This window comes from Mustelus asterias, chromosome 18, assembly GCF_964213995.1.
Source record: "Mustelus asterias chromosome 18, sMusAst1.hap1.1, whole genome shotgun sequence".
NCBI classification, from domain to species: Eukaryota; Metazoa; Chordata; class Chondrichthyes; order Carcharhiniformes; family Triakidae; genus Mustelus; species Mustelus asterias.
The window spans coordinates 65,121,920-65,142,469 of NC_135818.1; the positions used below are offsets into that span (position 1 = coordinate 65,121,920).

Sequence of the window (20,550 nt, forward strand, 5' to 3'; positions counted from 1 at the left end):
AGTTTTGAATAATTTGTTAAATCACATCACCAAGCCCAGTTAATGAGCTGAACAAGACATAGAATGGTTACATGTTATACATACAGAAGCATGGGCCTGGATTTTAACCTGCTAGTGAATTCTGTGCTAATAAGGTTAACGATCTGTAAAACAGATATGTAGTCAAATGCTGCAGCGATATAAATTGGGTTTGATGTACAAGAACAATTTTGGCTTGTGGAAAGGACCAGAAAGAAAAAAAATTAAAAATGAGTGAAACTACTCCGAAATGGAATTTCAATGGGAGCAATGTAAACAGGGAGGCAACAAGATAGAAAATTGGTAATGTCAATATCCAGATGCCTAAGTTCCAGGATTCAATCATTAATTTTGATGAGTTCTGTACAGTGGCTTGAATCTTTTCTTCCCAACTCTAACAAAGGATCTCCAACTAAATAAATCTTTCTCTCTGATATTGTTAATGGACCTTGACCTCTAAAGTAGTTGTAGTAAATGTGGCCACTCAAGAATAAAAAACAGGCTGTTTATGTTTTTAACTGCCAGCCATTTTTGAAGAAGCAATCCCAATGGCCGAACATCTAGACCAGTGATGGGTGACCTACATTAGTGAGTGTGCCACACGAGTGACCCTCTTCATCTCAGTGAGCTGTAAGATTGAAATCGAGCATGTTCACTATCTATGATCCTTGAATAAGATTGAATACATTGAATACACAAATATTTCATAAGCTACAGAAAATACTTAATCCTTCATATATTAATAGAACTATCAACTTCAAATGGTAAAAACAACAGGGGAGGCGATTCTCCCAGCCCGCTGTGCTGCTTTAGTAGTGCAACAGGCCGGGAGACTCAAGTGGAAGCCGTGTAGTGGGCTTCCCGCTGGGCGCCAGAGTCTCCGCGCATCTCTGGCTGCCGGATTTCTGGTGCCGTCAGCTCCACGGCAGAAAATGGTGTGGAGCTGCATAAATTATTTAAATAATGGTTTCAATATCATTAGCAGGGCCAGAGACTCGAGTCTCCTCCCCGCCCCGGCCAGGAGTGTTTTACTCCAGCATGGTTTACAATAGCTCTCCACTTGCAGGGAGCTGGTGGCCCGACCCCGCTGGAGAGAAGGGGGGGGGGCCATGGAGGACCCCCCAGGAGGTCACGGTATGGGGGAGTGCCCTCTGAGCATTGCTAATCAGCCTGGACCCCTGGCATTGGCCAAGGGGCAAAGTGGCAATGCCCAAGGGGGCACTTTGGCACTGTCCACCAGGCATCAGGCAGTGCCAAGAAGGCAGAGCTTCTGGAGGGTGGGAGTGGGGCTCCTGCTGCCACTTTGTGGTGACATAAGGAGGGAGGCCAGCGATCGAGGCTGACACTGACATGTCCTGGAGGCCAGCGATTGGGGTGTTGGGTGGGGGGGTCTCGCACGGCCAGCAATGCGGGAGTCACGGGGCTGACCAGCAATTGAGCTGGCCAGCAATCGGGAGGCCAGCAGTGCGGGGATATTGCGCATGCGCCGATCTCCGCTATGAAAGATTGGTGTATGCGCAGTGGCCCGTTCAGCACTATGCTGCCAGCCTCTCCAGCGGGAATTTTTAATGATATTCATGCTAGTGCACCCTAAGTGCACAGTGTGTGGGAGATTCATTTTGAAAGTCCCATTGAAAACAACAACAGGATTTACTCCAGTTTTTACCTGAATTTGACACTTCGAAATTTTCTGGGAGAATCCCACCCCAGAAATATTTGATTGGATGCAGAGGGAGCACATAGCTCTCACAATCAATGTTCTGTGCAATCAGCATGCACCTCACTTCACGTGCCCTTCACTTCAGTTATACAGGTTGGAATAAAGCTATGTGGATGAAAAACAGGGGAATGTGGAAATCCTGCCTGTGGGCAGCAGGCAACAAAATGTCTCGTGGACTGCACTCAGAAGCCTGGTGGGCCACATGTGGCCCTCAGGCTGCAAGTTGCCCACCACTGATCTAGATCATATACTTGATTCATTTATCTTGACTGTCCTCTATTGACCCCTAATTCCCAGTGGGCCAAATTAAAAATGTAAAACTCTTACTCTAATTTTTGTATTCAGCCATTACTCTACACTACATTACTCTGCACAATCTGGTCTAGTCCTATATCCCAAACACATTGGGGGTTTTCTGGACTCCCCACTGGGTGTTTCATGCAGCGGGAGATGGCATACCATTCGCCAGAGGCAAACTCTTTTGGTACCGCTGCTAACGATGGGACTTCCCAGTGACTGCACCCCACGTTTCGAGGAAATCCCCGTCGAGGATGCATCATCGGTGAGGCCAGCCAGAGGATTTTGGCCATTGTCCAAATTTTGCACTCCCTCTCTGTTTCCCCTCTCCTTCCTCTCCCAACCCCACAGCACCTAACGTCCCTACCATTAGTGGTAGAGCCCTGGTTATCCTTCTTAATTTTTCTCCCACTTCCTATTGTGTTGCTGTGATCCTGTTTTAAAGCACCATGGGACATTTTATTACATGACGGACATGCAATTTCAGAGGAGATTTATCACAAATAAATCAATATTGTTTAGAATCAATAAGAGTACAAAGTAACAGATTAAGAACAGGCAAACGTGCAATTACACCTTTATATTGTTTTAATAAGATGAAACTTACTTGGCATGTTGTAAAACAGTCTTCTTCCAGAACCATCATTAGTTTGCAAGTATTTGCTATCAGTTGACCAATCCATATGTGTGATGAAGCTCAAAGATCCAAAACACTCGCCAACTTTTTTGTATCGTTGCAAAACTCCATAGATATCAATGGAACTATCATTTGAGCCCACAGACAAATATGATCCATCAGGTGAATATTTTAACTCATGAATTGCTTCTTTCCTATCCTTAATATGAACAACTTCAGTCATATCTCTGCAATAATAAAAGCAGTTTATTATGAAATTGGTCCAAAGTACTGCCTCCAAAATAATACACAAGGTCTTAACTGAATTGTTCAACAGGGACTTCAGGCTGCTGAACTTCAAAAACCCGACGCACCTTCACATTAAACTGTTAGAACCACTATTGAAAGATCATACTCAGACTCGTGCTGAGTCACCTGTAAGGTCATAGTCCTTCAATGACTCTTTCTTTGTAGGAAGCATAAAGTTCTGAAAATATACTTCCTCTCTAGAACTGCCCCACCCACCCACCCAAGTTCGCACTTGTGCTTAAAAGTTGAGTCGGAACCGAGCCTGTAGCTGCACCCGGAGTTGCTGTACACCTTCAGGGCTTCTGCTCATCCTAAGTGGGACAAAAAAGACAGAATCCTGAACATGGTTGAAGTTTGTTCACCTTCCACCCAAGACTGTTCCATAGATACCCCTCTGCTGGGTTAGCAGACTTCAGTGATGCTGATGGAGGAAGAAAAAAACAGGAGGCCTGCCTTGTTAAAATAGGTGCCCTGAGCTTGTACCTATCACGGAGTGATCCTGTACATAAGGATACAGACCCAATTAGCCAGGCTTCTTTTACCCATTACTGTTCTTCCCTGATTCTCCAGGCACAAGATAAGGAAAATATCTCCTTGTATCAATTACAACTAATACTTCTCTTTGGGGTAGAGATAATAAAATTATCCAATGCATCAGCCAACCCTGCAGAAGATCTTGGCCGTTCTCTAGGTCATTGGACTCACTGGGGTGACTTTGATCCTGCACTCTCCCTCTGCAGAATGGCAGCACGTGCACAAAATCCAGAGAGCAAAATTTGTGGCAGCAAGATTCTGAGTTCCTATCTTACCGGCCCCTTGCCATTGGAGTGGCATGAAACACGCCACAGGACCACTGAAAGCTCATTTTAATACATCAGCCTGTCATTAGCAAGCACTTTTTCTAGATCAGTCCCACCCCCTCACCAGTTATTCAACAGGCACTGTGCCATTTACAACAGGTTCATCTAGACGTGAACATGTTGTGAGGGTTTCCCTGGGTCATAAAGGTAGGTATAGCCCCTTGAGGAGAGGGACATAGCCAGGCAGTGACCTGGCAATGCCCCCTAGCACAGGATATAAAGTGCAAGAGAATGGCTGGGATTCTCCCAAAAAGATTCTAAGTGTCAAATTCGCATGAAAACTGGAGTAATTCACACTGCTTTTTTCAGTGGGAGTTCAGAGAAGAATCTCCCACACTCTGTGCACTGCAGAGGCCACCAGCATGACTATCATTAAATTTCAGAAGGTGAGGCCTATTCCCGCTGGAGAGGCTGAAATCAGCACTGAGCAGGCCGCTGCACATGCGTCGATCTGTCAGTGCCGAGATCGGTGCATGCGCAGGGGCCCTGCACTGATGGCCTCCCAATTGCTGGCCAGCCCCGGGACCCTGGCAACACTGGCTCTCCACCCCACCCCCCGCCACCATGGCCCGACCGCTTTCACCCTGACCATTCCCCGGCCCAACCCTGACCCCCCACCTCCCAGCCCGCTGCGATCTCCAGCAACAATCTCCCCACCCCCAGCCCACTGCAATCTCCAGTCCCTCCCAACAGTAAATCCACCTTCACCCACCCCAGTGCTGACCACCCCCCCAGCAGGCTGACCACTCCCCCGGGCTGACTACTCACCCCGCCCCGATCGCTGCCATCCCTCCTTTCCCCACCGATCCTGGCTGCAGAGTAGCAGCATGACTCCCTATGCACACCTATAACCCCTGGGCCCCGCCCCATCAAGCCCCACCATCAGGCCCCACCCTCTTGGCATTGCCCCATGCCTGATGGGCAGTGCCAAGCTGCCCCCTAGGCATTGGCATGTTGCTCCTTGGGCAGTGCCAGGGCACCCAAGCTGGCACTGCCAGGGTGCCAATGCCCAAGGTGCACCCCCGGCACCCGACTCTCTGGGGGGGACCCTGAATGCCCCCCCTTTCACTCCAGTGGGGCTGGCTGCTAGCTCCCCAAAAGAGGAAGCTACTTTAAACTCCACTTGAGTGAAATACTCCTGGCGGGGGGGATGGTGGGGGTTTTTGGGCCCAGAGACTTGAGTCCTGGACCTGCTAATTACATTTAAGTTAGATTAAAATTATATTTAACATACTTACCCTGCCAATTTCCGGCACGGTGCAGATGCCACCAGAAATTCAGCGCTGGGAGGTGATATTGCGGAGGGAACACATGGGCGATACTTGCACGTCACCCACCACAGGAGTTTCCTGGCCTGCTGTGCTAATTTTTTAGATGTGGAGATGCCGGCGTTGGACTGGGGTGAACACAGTAAGAGTTTTAACAACACCAGGTTAAAGTCCAACGGGTTTATTTGGTAGCAAATACCATTAGCTTTCGGAGCGCTGCTCCTTCGTCAGATCGAGTGGAAATGTGCTCTCCATCACATTTCCACTCCATCTGACGAAGGAGCAGCGCTCCGAAAGCTAATGGTATTTGCTACCAAATAAACCTGTTGGACCTTTAACCTGGTGTTGTTAAAACTCTTACTATTTTTTTAGCACAGCAGGATGGGAGAATCGTCCCCAATATTTCCAATAGCAAGATAACACCCCTTCTTGCCTCTCTGTCTTGCCTCCTCAAAGACATCAGCTGGAATGTTATGGCTGTTCACATCAGTGGGATTTTCCCATCCCGCTGCAGTGAATGAGATTTGACTGGGTGCCAATTTCTCCTACCTCGCTGCAGTGGGAGTGTGGCGTGAATGGCATCTTTTCTTTCCAATAGTAAACATCTTCCATAATCAGTGTTGCCATCCCTTTCCCTTTTTTCCCTTTCTATCTTTTCTGAACACTTTCTATCCGTAAATACTAAGCAGCCAGTCCTCATTGTTCTTAAGCCATGTTTCTGTTTTTGCCACTACATCACCTCCAGAACCAGGCAGGAACCCCACAACCCTTTCTTAATACTGGACCAGGCATGGATGTCTGAGCACACCTCACAGGCCCTGCCAACCACAGGATGATTACCAAAACCATTCCTCAAGCCGAGCTGGAGCCACCTGAGTGGCACAGCATGTAGGCATCATGGGAGCTGCCTGGTACCCTGCAAAACCTGAAGAATCTGGATCCTGTGGTCACACACGATTTGACCTTTCATGAAGTGATATCTCTTCCTATTGACAAAGGTACCCAGCTGGCACCATTGATGGCCACATGGATGCAATCAATGGCACTTTAGATATGGGGAAACACTGCAATAGCCGCAAAGCCTCTGGACCGCTCAGCCTGGCTGGCTTGATCCGTCTTGAAATGGATGAATGTGCTTACCCTAAACAAAGTGTGGACAGCTTAACACAGCCATGCACAGCTGAGTGGGGGTCTCTGCAAAGATCACCCACCAACCCCTGGAATAATCCAGAGGCATAAATGTTATGGGTACAGTGACCTCGAGAGCCATGGGCATTCGGTGTCATCCCACACATTTGGAGGCTATCTCTGGTCCAATCATCTGGCATATGGACGTGATGGTTTTCCTTGAAAGGTGAAGTCTCCTGTGGTTCTGGACCTCGGTCATTTTGAGGCAGTTGGATCACTGCCTGTTGGCCCGAGTGGCATCTTCTACAGGGCGATCCTCCATGCCCTCCCTGCTGGACATAACACCAAGTATCTATGCCTCTCTTTGGAGGTGATGCCTGTGACCATCTGGTCTCCTCTCTCTTCCTCCTCAGAGGAGGTGCTCCTTGCTGAGTAAACAATACCCATCTGCTGATATGCAAATGGAGCTGACCCGTGCACTGTAAAAAACTGGTTCTCCTACAACCCAATAAAAACATCAAACAGACCATTAAAGTGTAAATAATAGAATCTTAACTGAGAGCCCAGACTCATAAGTAAATTAACTCGGTGGGAATCTTGTTTTTGACAGCTGGACAGAACTGCTGACTTTGTTTGATTGATATCTTTGTGGTTATAAGGAATTATTTCTTCTGTGATCTCTTTTGTCAATATCACAAAGTTTAACCGAAAAAGATTAGGTGATGTGAAATGGTTACAGCTTCTGTTATTGATCTAATGCAGAAGGCTATTAGTATTATTCAAAACACCGCATTCATCTTGTAAAGACAAAGTAAAGCAGCAGATGGCTTGCATTTCCGCATACCTGATCCGTAGAACAGTAAAGGAACCATCCTTCATACCCAGAGCAAGATGGATGCCATCCGAACTCACAGCAACACAACGAATTGGTTCTTCCATATTGCACCGAGCAATCAGAGCATGATCAATAAGACTCCATATTCTGAAAACATAAATTCAGTCTACCATAAGAAGGCAAAATAAATAATTATTGAACTGTTCAATATTCTTAGCATAATTTTCTTTCCAACTGATCCTCATATTATAATGCATTTCCCTGCTCATTCAAAAAAACAGATATTAAAATTAGTTTTGGAAATTTAAATCTCACCTGAAGTGAATTACATATTACAGCGAATAAGGAAATTGAATTGAGGTGTTCTTAAAAGTTGACGTTTCAAATTAGCACCAACCAGGAATTTGAGGATTGTTATATGAAAATTAATTAACTGCATTCAGTTAATTTAGTACTAATTTAGAATTTCAGTAAATATCACTTTCCTCCCTCCTACTTAACAGCTGTGATCATATAGTCAGTCATATTCTATCAGATTCATTTGCTTTAATTCTCAATTATCCCACCTGCTGAGCATGCAGAAGAATAATTGCTCCTTGTTATTAGGGTGTTTGTTTTCATCTGAGTGAATACAGTTTTGTTATTTTTTGGGTTGTTCACTGGGGTTTCAGAATAGGATTTAATTAGGTTCATTTACATGTGTGTCATGTGCTAATGGGAGGAGCTAGGCTTACAGAGCAGCAAACAGGCAGTTGCTGTTTGAATTTGAACAGAACAGCAGCTTGTTCTCTTTCTCTCTCTCTGTCTGGAAATTGAAGACTGGGACTTGCTAGAGGTCTGCAAAAGGCAAGAGGTGGTTTCCCACTCTTTCTCTGGAGTTCTGCTGTGTGAAGATAGGTCTTTCTCTGGAGGCTGCTGTCTAAGAGTCAGAAGACAGGTTGTATCTCTGTTCAGAAATGTTAAAAGGCTGGATACTAGTACTTCACATAAGCCTGTGTGTTTTTGCTAACTGATTCTGAAGAGAACAAAGAACAAAGAAAATTATGGCGCAGGAAGAGGCCCTTCGGCCCTCCAAGCCTGCACCAACTATGCTGCCCAACTGAACTAAAACCCCTTACCCTACTGGGTACCATATCCCACTATTCCCATCCTATTCATGTATTTGTCAAGACGCCCCTTAAAAGTCACTGTCGTATCTGCTTCCACTATCTCCCCCGGCAGTGAGTTCCAAGCACCCACCACCTTCTGTGTAGAAAACTTGCCTCGTACATCTCCTTTAAACCTTGCCCCTTGCACCTTAAACCTATGCTCCCTAGTAATTGACTCTTCCACCCTGGGAAAAAGCTTCTGACTATCCACTCTGTCATGCCCCTCATAATCTTGTAGACTTCTATCAGGTCGCCCCTTAACCTCCATCATTCCAGTTAGAACAAACCAAGTTTCTCCAACCTCTCCTCATAGCTAATGCCCTCCATACCAGGCAACATCCTGGTAAATATTTTCTGTACCCTCTCCAAAGCCTCCACATCTTTCTGGTAGTGCGACGACCAGAATGAACACTATATTTCAAGTGCAGCCTAACTAAGGTTCTATAAAGCTGCAAATTTTTTAACTCGATGCCCCGGCCGATGAAGGCAAGCATGCCGTATGCCTTCTTGACTACCTTCTCCACCTGCATTGCCACTTTCAGTGACCTGTGTACCTGTACACCCAGATCCCTCTACCTATCAATACTTTAAAGGGTTCTGCCATTTACTGTATATTTCCCATCTGCATTACACCTTCCAAAATGCATTACCTCACATTTGTCCGGATTAAACTCCATCTGCCATCTCTCCGCCCAAGTCTCAAACTGATCTATACCCTGCTGTATCCTCTGACGGTCCTCATCGCTATCTGCAATTCCACCAACCTTTGTGTCATCCGCAAACTTGCTAATCAAACCAGTTACGTTTTCCTTCAAATTATTTATATACATTACAAACAGCAAATGTCCCAGCACTGATCCCTGAGGAACGCCACTTGTCACAGCCCTTCATTTAGAAATGCATCCTTCCACTGCTACTCTCTGTCTTCTATGACCGAGCCAGTTCTGTATCCATCTTACCAGCTCACCTCTGATCCCGTGCGACTTCACCTTCTGTACCAGTCTGCCATGAGGGATCTTGTCAAAGGCCTTACTGAGTCCATGTAGACAACATCCACTGCCCTACCCTCATCGATCATCTTCGTAACTTCCTCGAAAAACTCGATCAAGTTAGTGATACACGGCCTCCCCTTCACAAAACTCGCTAATACGTCCACTTATTTCCAAGTGGGATTCAATTCGGTCTCGAAAAATCCTCTCCAATAACATCCCTACCACTGATTCACCAGCCTATAATTACCTGGATTATCCTTGCTACCCTTCTTAAACAAAGGAACAACATTGGATATTCTCCAATCCTCTGGGACCTCACCTGTAGCCAGTGAGGATACAAAGATTTCTCTCAAGGCCCCAGCAATTTCCTCCCTTGCATCTCTCAGTATTTTGGAGTATATCCATGCATAGATTCCCTCCCTTGTCTTTGAGTGGGCCAACTCTCTCCCTGGCTACCCTCTTGCTCTTTAAGTATATATAAAAAGCCATGGGATTTTCCTCAATCCTACTGGCCAATGACTTTTTGTGACCCCTTTTAGCCCTCTTTACTCCTTGCTTAAGTTTCTTTCTACTTCCCTTGTATTCCACACTTGTTTTGTGTGTTCCCTGCTTCCTATGCTTGACAAATGCTTCCTTTTTCTCTTTGCCTAGACTCACAATATTTCGTGTTTCCAAGGTTCCTGAAACTTGTCATACTTATCCTTCAGCCTCACAGGAATGTGCTGGTCCTGAATTCCTATCAACTTACACTTGACAGCCTCTCACATGCCAGGTGTTGATTTCCCTTCAAACATCTGCCCCCAAACTACACTCTTCAGTTCCTACCTAATATTGTTGGAATTAGCCTTCCCCCAGTTTAGCACCTTCACTTGAGGATTACACTTATCTTCATCCATCAGTACCTTAAAGCTTACTGAATTGTGGTCACTGTTCCCGAACTGTTTCCCTACTGAAACATCACCCACCTGGCCAGGCTCATTCCCCAATACCAGGTCCAGTACGGCCCCTTCCCTAGTTGGACTATCTACATACTGTTTCAAGAAGCCCTGCTGGATGCTCCTTACAAACTCTGCCCCACACATGCCCCTAGCACTAAGTGAGTCCCAGTCAATACAGAGGAAGTTAAAATCTCCCACCACAACAACTCTGTTACTTTTACACCTTGCCAAAATCTGCCTACATATCTGTTCCTCTATCTCCCACTTGCTGTTGGGAGGCCAATAGTAAACCCCCAACATTGTGACTACATCCTTCCTATTCCTGAGCTCTACCCATATTGCCTCTCTGTATGAGCTCTCCGAGGTGTCCTCCTGCAGTACAGCCTGTGATATTCTCCTTAACTCCCCCACCCCTTTTACATGCCCCTTTATCCCGCCTGAAACACCTGTATCCTGGAACGTTAAGCTGCCAATCCTGTTCATCCCTTAACCAAGTCTCTGTAAAGGCGACAACATCATAGTTCCAAGTACTAATCCAAGCTCTTAATTCATCTGCCTTACCTGTTACACTTCTCGCATTGAAACAAATGCATTTCAGTCCACCAGACCCTCTTTGATCAGCAACCACTCCCTGCCTGCTCTTCCTCTGAGTCTTACTAGCCCTACCCTCTAGTTTCCCTTCAATTAATTCACCCTTGTTTTGGTTCCCACCCCCCTGCCAAACTAGTTTAAATCCTCCCATGTGACACTAGTAAACCTCCCGGCCAGAATATTTATGCCCCTCCAGTTTAGATGCAACCCATCCTTCTTGTACAGGTCCCACCTGCCCCGGAAGAAATCCCAATGGTCCAGATAGCTGAAACCCTCCCTCCTACACCAACTGTTTAGCCACATGTTGAGCTGTACTATCTTCCTATTTCTAGCCTCACTGGCACATGGCACAGGGGGTAATCCTGACATTACAACCCTAGAGGTCCTGCTTTTTAACTTTCTACCTAACTCCCTAAACTGCTGCTGCAGGACCTTGTCACTCTTCCTACCTAGGTCATTAGTACCAATATGTATCACGACCTCTGGCTGTTCACCCTCTCCCTTCAGAATGCTTTCTGCCCGTTCTTGAGGAGTTTACTTCTTTTATTGCTTAAACTGGAAATAATAGAGATAGCTAGCAGTTGAGAATTATACCTTGTCATGTTTAAGTATTTCAATTGGTAAAGGTTACACCAATTCTTTTTGTATTTGTTAAACAGTATTGTTAAATAAAGTTTGTCTTAATAAAAACTTCCTAGTAGGTCAATAGAATCACACCTGGAGCAAAACATCTTATGCTCATGTTAATGCCAAAATCAAATAGTTGGGGTCGAGGCTAACTTCATAATATACCTTGAAGTTTCTGATCTGGTCCCTAATATGTAATAAAGAGTAGCGAGATCACATATCCAACAAGTATAATGTCTTTGATCGAATTTAATTGTATCAGAAATGTAATTGGCCATATAAGACTCGTGGCTAACGTATTGGACAATACCAAAGGAAGATAATGACACAAGAGATGCTGAGACAATGGATGTCGGAATTTGCAAGTGTAGACTGTAATCTGCCATCTGGATGAAACAAAAGGTCCTTCTGAAAGGTTGCATGAAAATTTTAAAATGACCCTCACGAGACAGCTTCAATTATTTAAATATGTATATATTAATTTTCAGGATATGGGCATCACTGGCAACAGCAGCATTTTTCGTCCATCTCTAGTTGCCTGTGAAGGTCATAATGGGTCGTCTTGTACAGCTACAGTTCATGTGCTGAAATTACTCCCACAAAAGCAGTGAGGCAGAGGAGTTCAGGATGAAGAAAACTAGTAAACATATCTTAATTCATATCTTCAAAAAATATCCTAAAATCATTCGGGGCGATTCTCCCCAAAACAATTCTATATGTCGAATTCGCGTGAAAATTGGAGTAAATCATGCTGATTTTTTTGGTGGGAGTTCAGAGAAGAATCTCCCATTCACTGCACACTGCTGAGTGCACCAGCGTAAATTATGTAAAAATTCAGGGGGCAGGGCCTACCCCCACTAGAGAGGCCGACAGCATATTGCTGAGCTGACCACTCTGCATGCGTCGATCTGTCAGTGCCAAGATCGGCATTCGCAGTGGCCCCTGTCTGCTGGCCTCCCAATTGCTGGCCAGCTCAATTGCAGGTCGGCCCTACGACCCCCGCAATGCCGGTCCTCTCAACCCCCCACGGCCTGATTGTTGGTCTCCTGGACATGTTGGGGCTCAGCCTCGACTCCTCCCCGCCTGCCCCAATCTCCACCCCCACCATCCCCCCCCATGCACTGGCAGTCCCTCCCCCCCACCCCCTTGCAACTCCGACCCCCCCAGTAGGCTGACACTCCCCCCCCCCACCCCCCCCCACCCACCACACACTGATGGTCAGCCCCAATCGCTGGCCCCCCTACCACTGTAATCTTCTCTAGCTTTGCAATCCTCTGAAAATTCTACATTCCTTCAACCCCCCTCACTCATCCCAACTGAGAGTGGCAGCGGGACCCCCAACCCTACCCCATTAGGCCCCGCCCCATTAGGCCCTGTCTCCTTGGCACTGCCCCAAGTCCAAGAGGCTAGCGGCCTGCAGACTTCAGTCCCGGCCCACTAATGCCAGTTAAATAATACTGAGATTAGTATCTGCATAATTTATGCAGCTCTGCACCGATTTTCAGCACGGAGCTGACAGCGCTGGAAATCTGGTGCTGGGAGACCTGCTCGGGGCTGGACATCCATCACGGAACCCGCGCCGCCTAAATCTCCCGGCCCGCTGCGCTAAAAAATCAGGATGTGGAGATGCCGGCGTTGGACTGGGGTAAACACAGTAACAGCAGCGCTCCGAAAGCTAATGGTATTTGCTACCAAATAAACCTGTTGGATTTTAACCTGGTGTTGTTAAAACTGTTACTAAAACATCAGCGCAGTGGGATGGGAGAATCGCGTCCATTGTATTTTATTCTTAAATTTCTTTATTGTTTCTGAAACCACATGAGGTTTTTCACCTATATTACTCTTTCTAGAAGTTTAAATCCAGGTGTGGTTCAATCTTTTGTATAGAGATAAAATTCCTAACAGCAGTCCTAAATTTTACTGGTTTAAAGCCAGGGCCTATTGTTCTAGTTACAGAATTTAAAGTAATGTTCTGGATTTACCTTCAACAAATTGTACCTTTAATGTACAAAAATATCCACATGTTTCCCAGAAGCATAATTAGATAAAAACTGACACTGAGCCAAAAGAAATATCAGGACGGTTGACTAAAAGATTTATCAAAGGGTTGGACATTTAAGAAGCAGCGATTTATGAAGGAAAGTCCAGAGTGCAAGGCCTCAACAGCTGGAGGTATGGCAACCATTGCTGAGAAGAGAGTTGGAAATTCACAAATAGGACATGGTTGAAAGAATGTAGAATTTTCAGAGGATTGCACAGCTAGAGAAGATTACAGAGATAGGCCACGAAGGGATTTAAATTGGAGATATTGGAACAAGGTCTAGGGGGCGATTCTCCCAGCCCGCTGCCTTGCTTTCATAGCGCAACGGACCTGGAGACTCGAGCGGAGGCCGTTTCGCGGGCTTCCCACTGGGCGTCACAGCCCCTGCGAGTCTCTGAGTGCCAGCTTTCCACGCCGTCAGCTCTGTGTCAGAAATTAGCGCAGAGCTGTATAAATTATGCAAATGACAATTTCAATACAATTTAAGTCCCATTAGTGGGCCCAGGATTGAAATCTCTGCCTGGAGTGGTTCACTCCAGCAGGGTTGAATATAGCTCCCCACCTGTGGGGAGCTGACGGCCCGACCCCACTCGAGTGGGGCCGCCCGTTTGAGAGCCTGGGCCGGCAGACAGGTGCCAATGTCCAAAGTGCCAAAGCCCAGGGGACAGCATGACACTTCCCACCGGGCATAGGGCAGTGCCAAGGGGGCAGGGCCCAATGGGGGGTGGGGGGTTTTCACTGCCACTCTGCATTTGAGCTGAATGACAGAGGGAGGGAGGCCAGTGATCGGGGCTGCCCATCGGCGTGGAGGGGATCATCGAGGCGGGTTGGGGGCAGTGGTCAAGGCTTGTTGAGGGGGCCAGTAATGCAGGGATTGCAGAGCTGGCCAGTGATTGGGAGGCTGGCATGGCAGGGTCACTGCGCATGCACCGATCTCAGCACTGACAGATTGGCGCATGCGCAATGGCTTGCTCAGCACTATGCTGCCGGCCTCTTCAGCGGGAATAGACCCCATCCCCTTGATTTTCAGCGTGATTCACATGTGTGTGTGTGGGAGGAGATTCATTTTGAAACTCACACTGAAAAAACCAGTGTGATTTACTCCAGTTTTTACGCGAATTTGACACTTCGAATCTTTTTGGGAGAATTGCACCCCCGCCCTAGTTTTAATTAGATGCACGCTTGGTGCTCAATAGGATACGGGTAACAAAGTTTTTTAGGAGTGGAAGTTGCTTCATCTTCAGAACAATCTTATATATATTTACAAGGGCACCTCACAGACATCTCCTTCCCAGACACTGGGGAACCAATCTTTTTTACATTTCTTCTACCAACTAAATGCATTTTTTGTGTCCTGGTGACCAGAACTATACACAGTATTCAAGTTACAGTGACCAGTGTACTGAATAGTTTGGTCATAAATTCATTTGATTTTACTCTATTGACGATATAATGTTGATTGATATTCTGCATAAGTTTAAACACACTGAGTTTATGTCATCTGAAAGAGAAGAGGTCCGAATAAAGCACAAATAAACTATTATTTGCGCTTGATGAAAGCTTCCCAGGACAATAATAAGTAAAAACTGGAAGTAGAATATGCCTGTCCTTTTAGTCCTTACTGTACTCTGTTGTGGGGTGAAGGGGCATCTTTGAAAATCTGTTAAAATAAATATCTTGCACTTGAAAGAAGTACAAAATCATAATGTGTGTCACCATATTATCTAGTCATGGAATAATCATCACAATTAATTATACAAACCTAACAGATCGATCATCGCTCCCAGTTACTGCTAAAGGCTTTGTTGGATGAGCTGCCAAGGCCCAGAGCTCCCCTTCACAGTGACCTTGCATAATTAGGAAAGGCTTGTTGCGTTCATGTACTACGATTTCAAAGATTTCGCTGTCTTGTGTACCAACCAAAATATGATCTCCTTGCCAACACACACTCCTCACTGAAAGACCTGGTAAAAATAAGATAAAGAAATCAAATATTGCACATCTTCAAATTTTAATTATTAAGAATCTGTATAGCCTTAAATGAAAGATTATACTAATACTTCAAAGAAACACACTAGTACAGTGAAACACCAAACCACACAGAAATAACAATCAGAAAACATGTGATTATGCAAGTGCAACCAGCATCTTAAGAAAAATGTTCACTTTTAGATTATGAACTTCAATACAAATTTATTAGTCTGAAAAGTAATACATAGAATGTTGCGGGCTGGATTTATGATAAGCAACTTAAACTATGGTTGAGAGACACATGCAAAAATACTTTCACATACATTATTGTTTCTCTTTTTGTCAAGAGATCCTTTTTTGCACTGGCAGTTTTCCTTATGTGCATGTACCACCCTTTCCTGGTAGACTCTCAATTCTCGCTTCCATCAACAGTCAAGTGTGACTTATTGGCTTACCTCCTCCCTAACTTCTACTCAAAATGTCCCAATGACTGTAGCTCAGAGATTCAGTATTCAACCTAAACAGATGTAACATGTAGTTATGGATGCAGCATTGGCTTACTAAATATCTCTCTTGCTTGCCATTCCATATAATCAATGGCCCTATCGTACTACTTGTTACTTCATAAACAACACAAGGGAACTCTGAACGCCATGGGTGCCAATGATGGAAGAACTGAACATGCTCTGCTTTGATTTATCATAGTCACATGTATAGGGATACAGTGAAAAGTATTGTTTCTTGCACGATATACAGACAAAAACATATAGTTCATGGAGAATATAGGGGAGAAAGAAAGGAGATGGTGCAGAATATAGTATTACAGTTACAGATAGGGTGAATAGAAAGATCAGCTTAATATGTACTAGGTCCATTCAAAAGTCTGATGGCAGCAAGGAAGAAGCTGTTCTTGAGTCGGTTGGTATGTGTTTTCCTGACAGAAGAAGCTGAAAGAGAGTATATCCAGGATGTATGGGGTCCTTGATTAAGCTGGCTGCTTTTCCAAGGCAGTGGGAAGTGTAGGTGGAGTCAATGAATGGGAGGTTAGTTTGTGTGATAGACTGGACTTCATTCACAACCCTTTGTAATTTCTTGTGGACTGGGTCAGAGCAGGAGTCATACCAAGCTTTCACATACATTATTGTTTCTCTTTTTGTCAAGAGATCCTTTTTTGCACTGGCAGTTTCCCTTATGTGCATAATACATCTGGAAAGGATGCTTTCTGAGGAATTAGCAGCAGAAATATTTCTGAGTCAATCAACAGAAGAGATCAACGAACCAAGTGAAAGCAAAACCCTCAATGAAAAGTGTTTTTGTCATGCAAAGAACCTTTGCTCTGCAAACAATTGCACAATATCACAAACAATGAGCCACAGCTCTACCACAAAGACTAAAAATTGCCCGATGAAACATAACTCTTAGCACCAGTAAATGCACCACCTCAGATCAGGTAGTTACTTCGGAGGACAATACACAAACAATTGCTACTTCAAACTTCTATATTCTTCCATCCCCACCACCAATTATTTCAAATGTCCAGCATCCGCATCAGTCTGCTTCTTTTTTAAACTCCAGAGAGAAATTTTCTCATATAGCACTGCTTGTAGCAGACTTGCTTTGGGGCAAGTCTGTTTTCTTCATTCTTACAACATTCAAACAAATTTCTTCCCCCTCCATCTTTTACTTGCTTTCCCAAACTTCTGATTTGCCCCCATCTTCTCACCAGTTTTGGTCTGCTCCCAATCTTCCAGCCATTTTTCCTGCTCAATTCCTCTCCATTAGTTCTTCCCGCTTCTAGTCCCTACTTGCTCTTTTTGGCACCATTCTGCTTCACAGCCTACTTCTCCTTCTGACCTTTTATTTTCCTGTTTACCACTTCCTTAAGCCAAGCTTCTTCCTTCCCTCTTTATATATTGATAAACATAGTAGAAAGAAAATTCTGCTTTCATATTCCTACCATAACATTCCGACTTCAGGCAAAGAATTTCATAAGCTTCCCTATCCTGCAGTTGACAGTCAGATAAATTGCTCTCTCCTAGTTGCCAATTAATTAATCTGATATTCCAACCTTTATTCATTGACGACTGCTCAATTCCTCTCTAACTGTCAAATCTGTAGTGTGCAAATAGAAAATGTCATCATGTCACCACAATACAGTGCCAATATTGAAAAACAATAAATTCAGGGGACCACCAAACTACTGACTGAAAATTGAATACATTGCTGTGCTGGACATATAAATGAATTCATTACATCTTACGCATTACATTCACAAGGTCCTTACAGATGAAGCTGGACAAGCATATCAAATGGTTCAAGGATTTATGCCCAAAAGTCTACTGTAAGAGTTGATCATTCTCTGTATGAGAAAAAACATCCTAATTTCAGCCCCTAAAGTTAGCATTTATTAGTTTGAGCCTATCTTTTTGTCTTACTCCATATATATTCTGAAGTGGTATTCCAAATTAAAGTTTTCCACATGATTTACTATCTTATACAGACCAAAGTTTTTGTCCTCTTAAGGGGATCTTTGTTGAAGATTTGGGTGAGCAATTTTTAGTAGGATACACTAGCACAGCTGATATTGTGCTGGATTTCCTTTTCGATGGTGACTTTTTGAGAAAAGTAGCTGCTGAGATCAGGGGAGTGTTCAATGACTTCTAACCTCTCCCCATCAATAACAGTAGCTGGAGATATAGGTGCTTTTCTGAGGTAGATCTGGTGGAGGATTTTGGTCTTGCTGATGTTGAGTAAGAGACCAACCCTTTTGTATGCAGAGCTGGAGTGGTTGAGGGTAGTCTGAAGGTTGCTGACTATGTGGGAAGTTGTAAATACGCTGGAGGGTTGCCAGAGAGACTTGTGTCACCTAACTAATACATCACTGGGCAATGGAGAATTTCCACCAGCAGTGTCTCTGCATGATACTCAACGTCAAGTGGGAAGACAGACAATTTAAACCCGATCTCAAGGAGGACAGATAAAAAGTTACAAAGACATTTTCAAGATCTCACTGAAAAAGAAGCAAACTGACATTGGTGCATGGAAGGAACTTGCTGTTAACTGCACCATTTGGCGGCACCTCATCCAACAAGCCACAAGATAGTCTGCATGGAGAAGTGATAAAAAAACAGGAGGGCAAAATCCAACACTATTTTCAAACACCCCCCACCTCTCTCAATCCCCTCACCATAACCTCACCCCCTCAGGGCAACTCTGGCCCTCTCTATCCAAAGATCTGTGGCTTCAGGATTGGCCTGCTGTGACATCAGAGGATATACAAATCATGAAGCCTAGATAAAGTCATCCTTGTTTAAAGGGAATGTTTAAACCTTAAATATCTTTCTGATGCCTTGCGAGCTGAAATACTCCAGTCATCCTCAATTCTAGCAATATGACCCTTCTCTGCTTGAATTGCTCCTTGGAGGCCAGATGAAAGCACAGTGCCCAATCTGTAGTCTAACCAGAGCACTGTACAATTTGATCATTTCCTCTGACCTGAAATTTACTGATCTGGCTTTAGAGTTTAGTATTTTATTGGCTCTGTTAATCACTGCTCCAAAATACTCACACATGTGAATGGTGCAATTACTAAGACTCCTGGCTCTCTCTTAACTTCATCTTTGACTTATTTCAATATTATTGAAATAGGTGAGTCAGTCATTTTTTTCCCCCCATGTAAAATACTTATCAGTAGCTTAAATTAAATTCATTCGCCATTGTCTGGCCTCCTCTCATATCTTCTTCGATATTTTTACTTCCTGCCATTCCACTGCCCTTCATATTTGGTTTAATTTGCAGTTTTAACTCATGCGCATTGAGTTTCTCAATCCAAGCTATTGATTTCGTTTGAATTTCTGATTTTGGGGAACTCCATTAGGATCGCTAACCAGTTGTTTTCTCTCTTTCAGCCAATGTCCTACATATACATACCCAATCATCATAGCTTTGAATCATCTTTTATGTGAAACTTCTTCAAATGCCTCTTTGAAGTCTATGCATATGACATTGAGAAGTTCACCATCCACTGTTCTGACATTTCCTCAAAGAAATCAAGGAAGTTATCAGGCAAGACTTCCCTGTATAGACATTTTTACTATTTACTAGGTGATTTTTGTCCAGAATTAAGCTTTTTCTAACAACTAATTCCATTATTTTATGTGGAATTGAAGACTAATTTATCTGCTTTGCCAGTGCCTGCTCTGCTACCCTTTTTTAAACAGAGGCACCACATTAGCCTGTTTCCAATCTATTGGGAGTTCCCCAGTATCTACTGATCATTTCATTATTATCAGAGTCTTGAAAGTTTCCTTTCTGATCACTCTCAACATGGTTGAACAAACAATCTATCTCTGTGGATTTTTTATTTTCAGCTTGCTTCGAGTCTCCAATTCATTTTAACTTAGTCCTGAATGTTGGCTTGGTACTACTGTTTGTTTAGGCACATTGTTTGTATCATCTCTTGTGAATACTCAAGAGGAAGTAATCAATGTCAGAATATTTGCCATCTAGTCCTCACTTTCAAGGCTATTTTCATCTTTTAATAATCTTTCCTCTTATCTGGCAATCTTCTTGCTATTGTAATACTGAAGATTTTTTTAAGCTGTTCTGATTTCCTTCCACAACTATGCTTTTGTAGGTCTCTTTTTGCCCTTCTGCTTGAACATCCTCTTGTAGGGTTTGTAAAAGGTCATTTTATTCTGCACTTTTTAATTGGTTTGTTGATCCACTTAGGGTCCTGCTAATTTAGTCACAATTTGCTGATCTTTAACATTTATTTTTCCAGCCCAATTATATTTATTCTTTTAAGATGCTCCATTTTCCTTCTCCTTACATGTTGTAAACATCCTCCTCCAATCCATTCATTTTAAAATGTTCAATTGTCTCAAAAAATTAAGAAGTTATCAACCTTGCCCTTGAGGTTTAGATTTGGTCATTCCACAAATACTGTTCCTGAAATGTTACAACTTCCATTTATTATATGTTGTCTGGATCATTTACAAATACCCAAGTTGAACATCCATGGAGTTATGCGTGGAGTCAAGATACATTTCCAAATTCTGGCTCATTTATATGGAACTGATTGAAATCACCCATTAAAACAACTTTCATTTTCTTACTCACATTTCCTTTCCCCATGGGAATGAAGGGAACTGACCCCTAACTTGTGCTGACCTGGTGGACTGTAGCATAC

General features: G+C 44.0%; 1 protein-coding gene across 2 annotated transcripts in view; it reads right to left on the reverse strand.

The window, feature by feature from the left end:
• LOC144507232 (echinoderm microtubule-associated protein-like 5) overlaps window positions 1–20,550 on the reverse strand; it is a 141,818-nt gene that overhangs the window by 83,085 nt on the left and 38,183 nt on the right. For both annotated transcript variants that reach the window (XM_078234191.1, XM_078234193.1), the window contains 3 exons: window positions 15,151–15,352; window positions 7,061–7,198; window positions 2,643–2,899 (listed from right to left, as the gene is read on the reverse strand). In XM_078234191.1, the coding sequence (XP_078090317.1) occupies window positions 2,643–2,899; window positions 7,061–7,198; window positions 15,151–15,352 (597 nt within the window). The remainder of the gene's footprint in view (window positions 1–2,642; window positions 2,900–7,060; window positions 7,199–15,150; window positions 15,353–20,550) is intronic.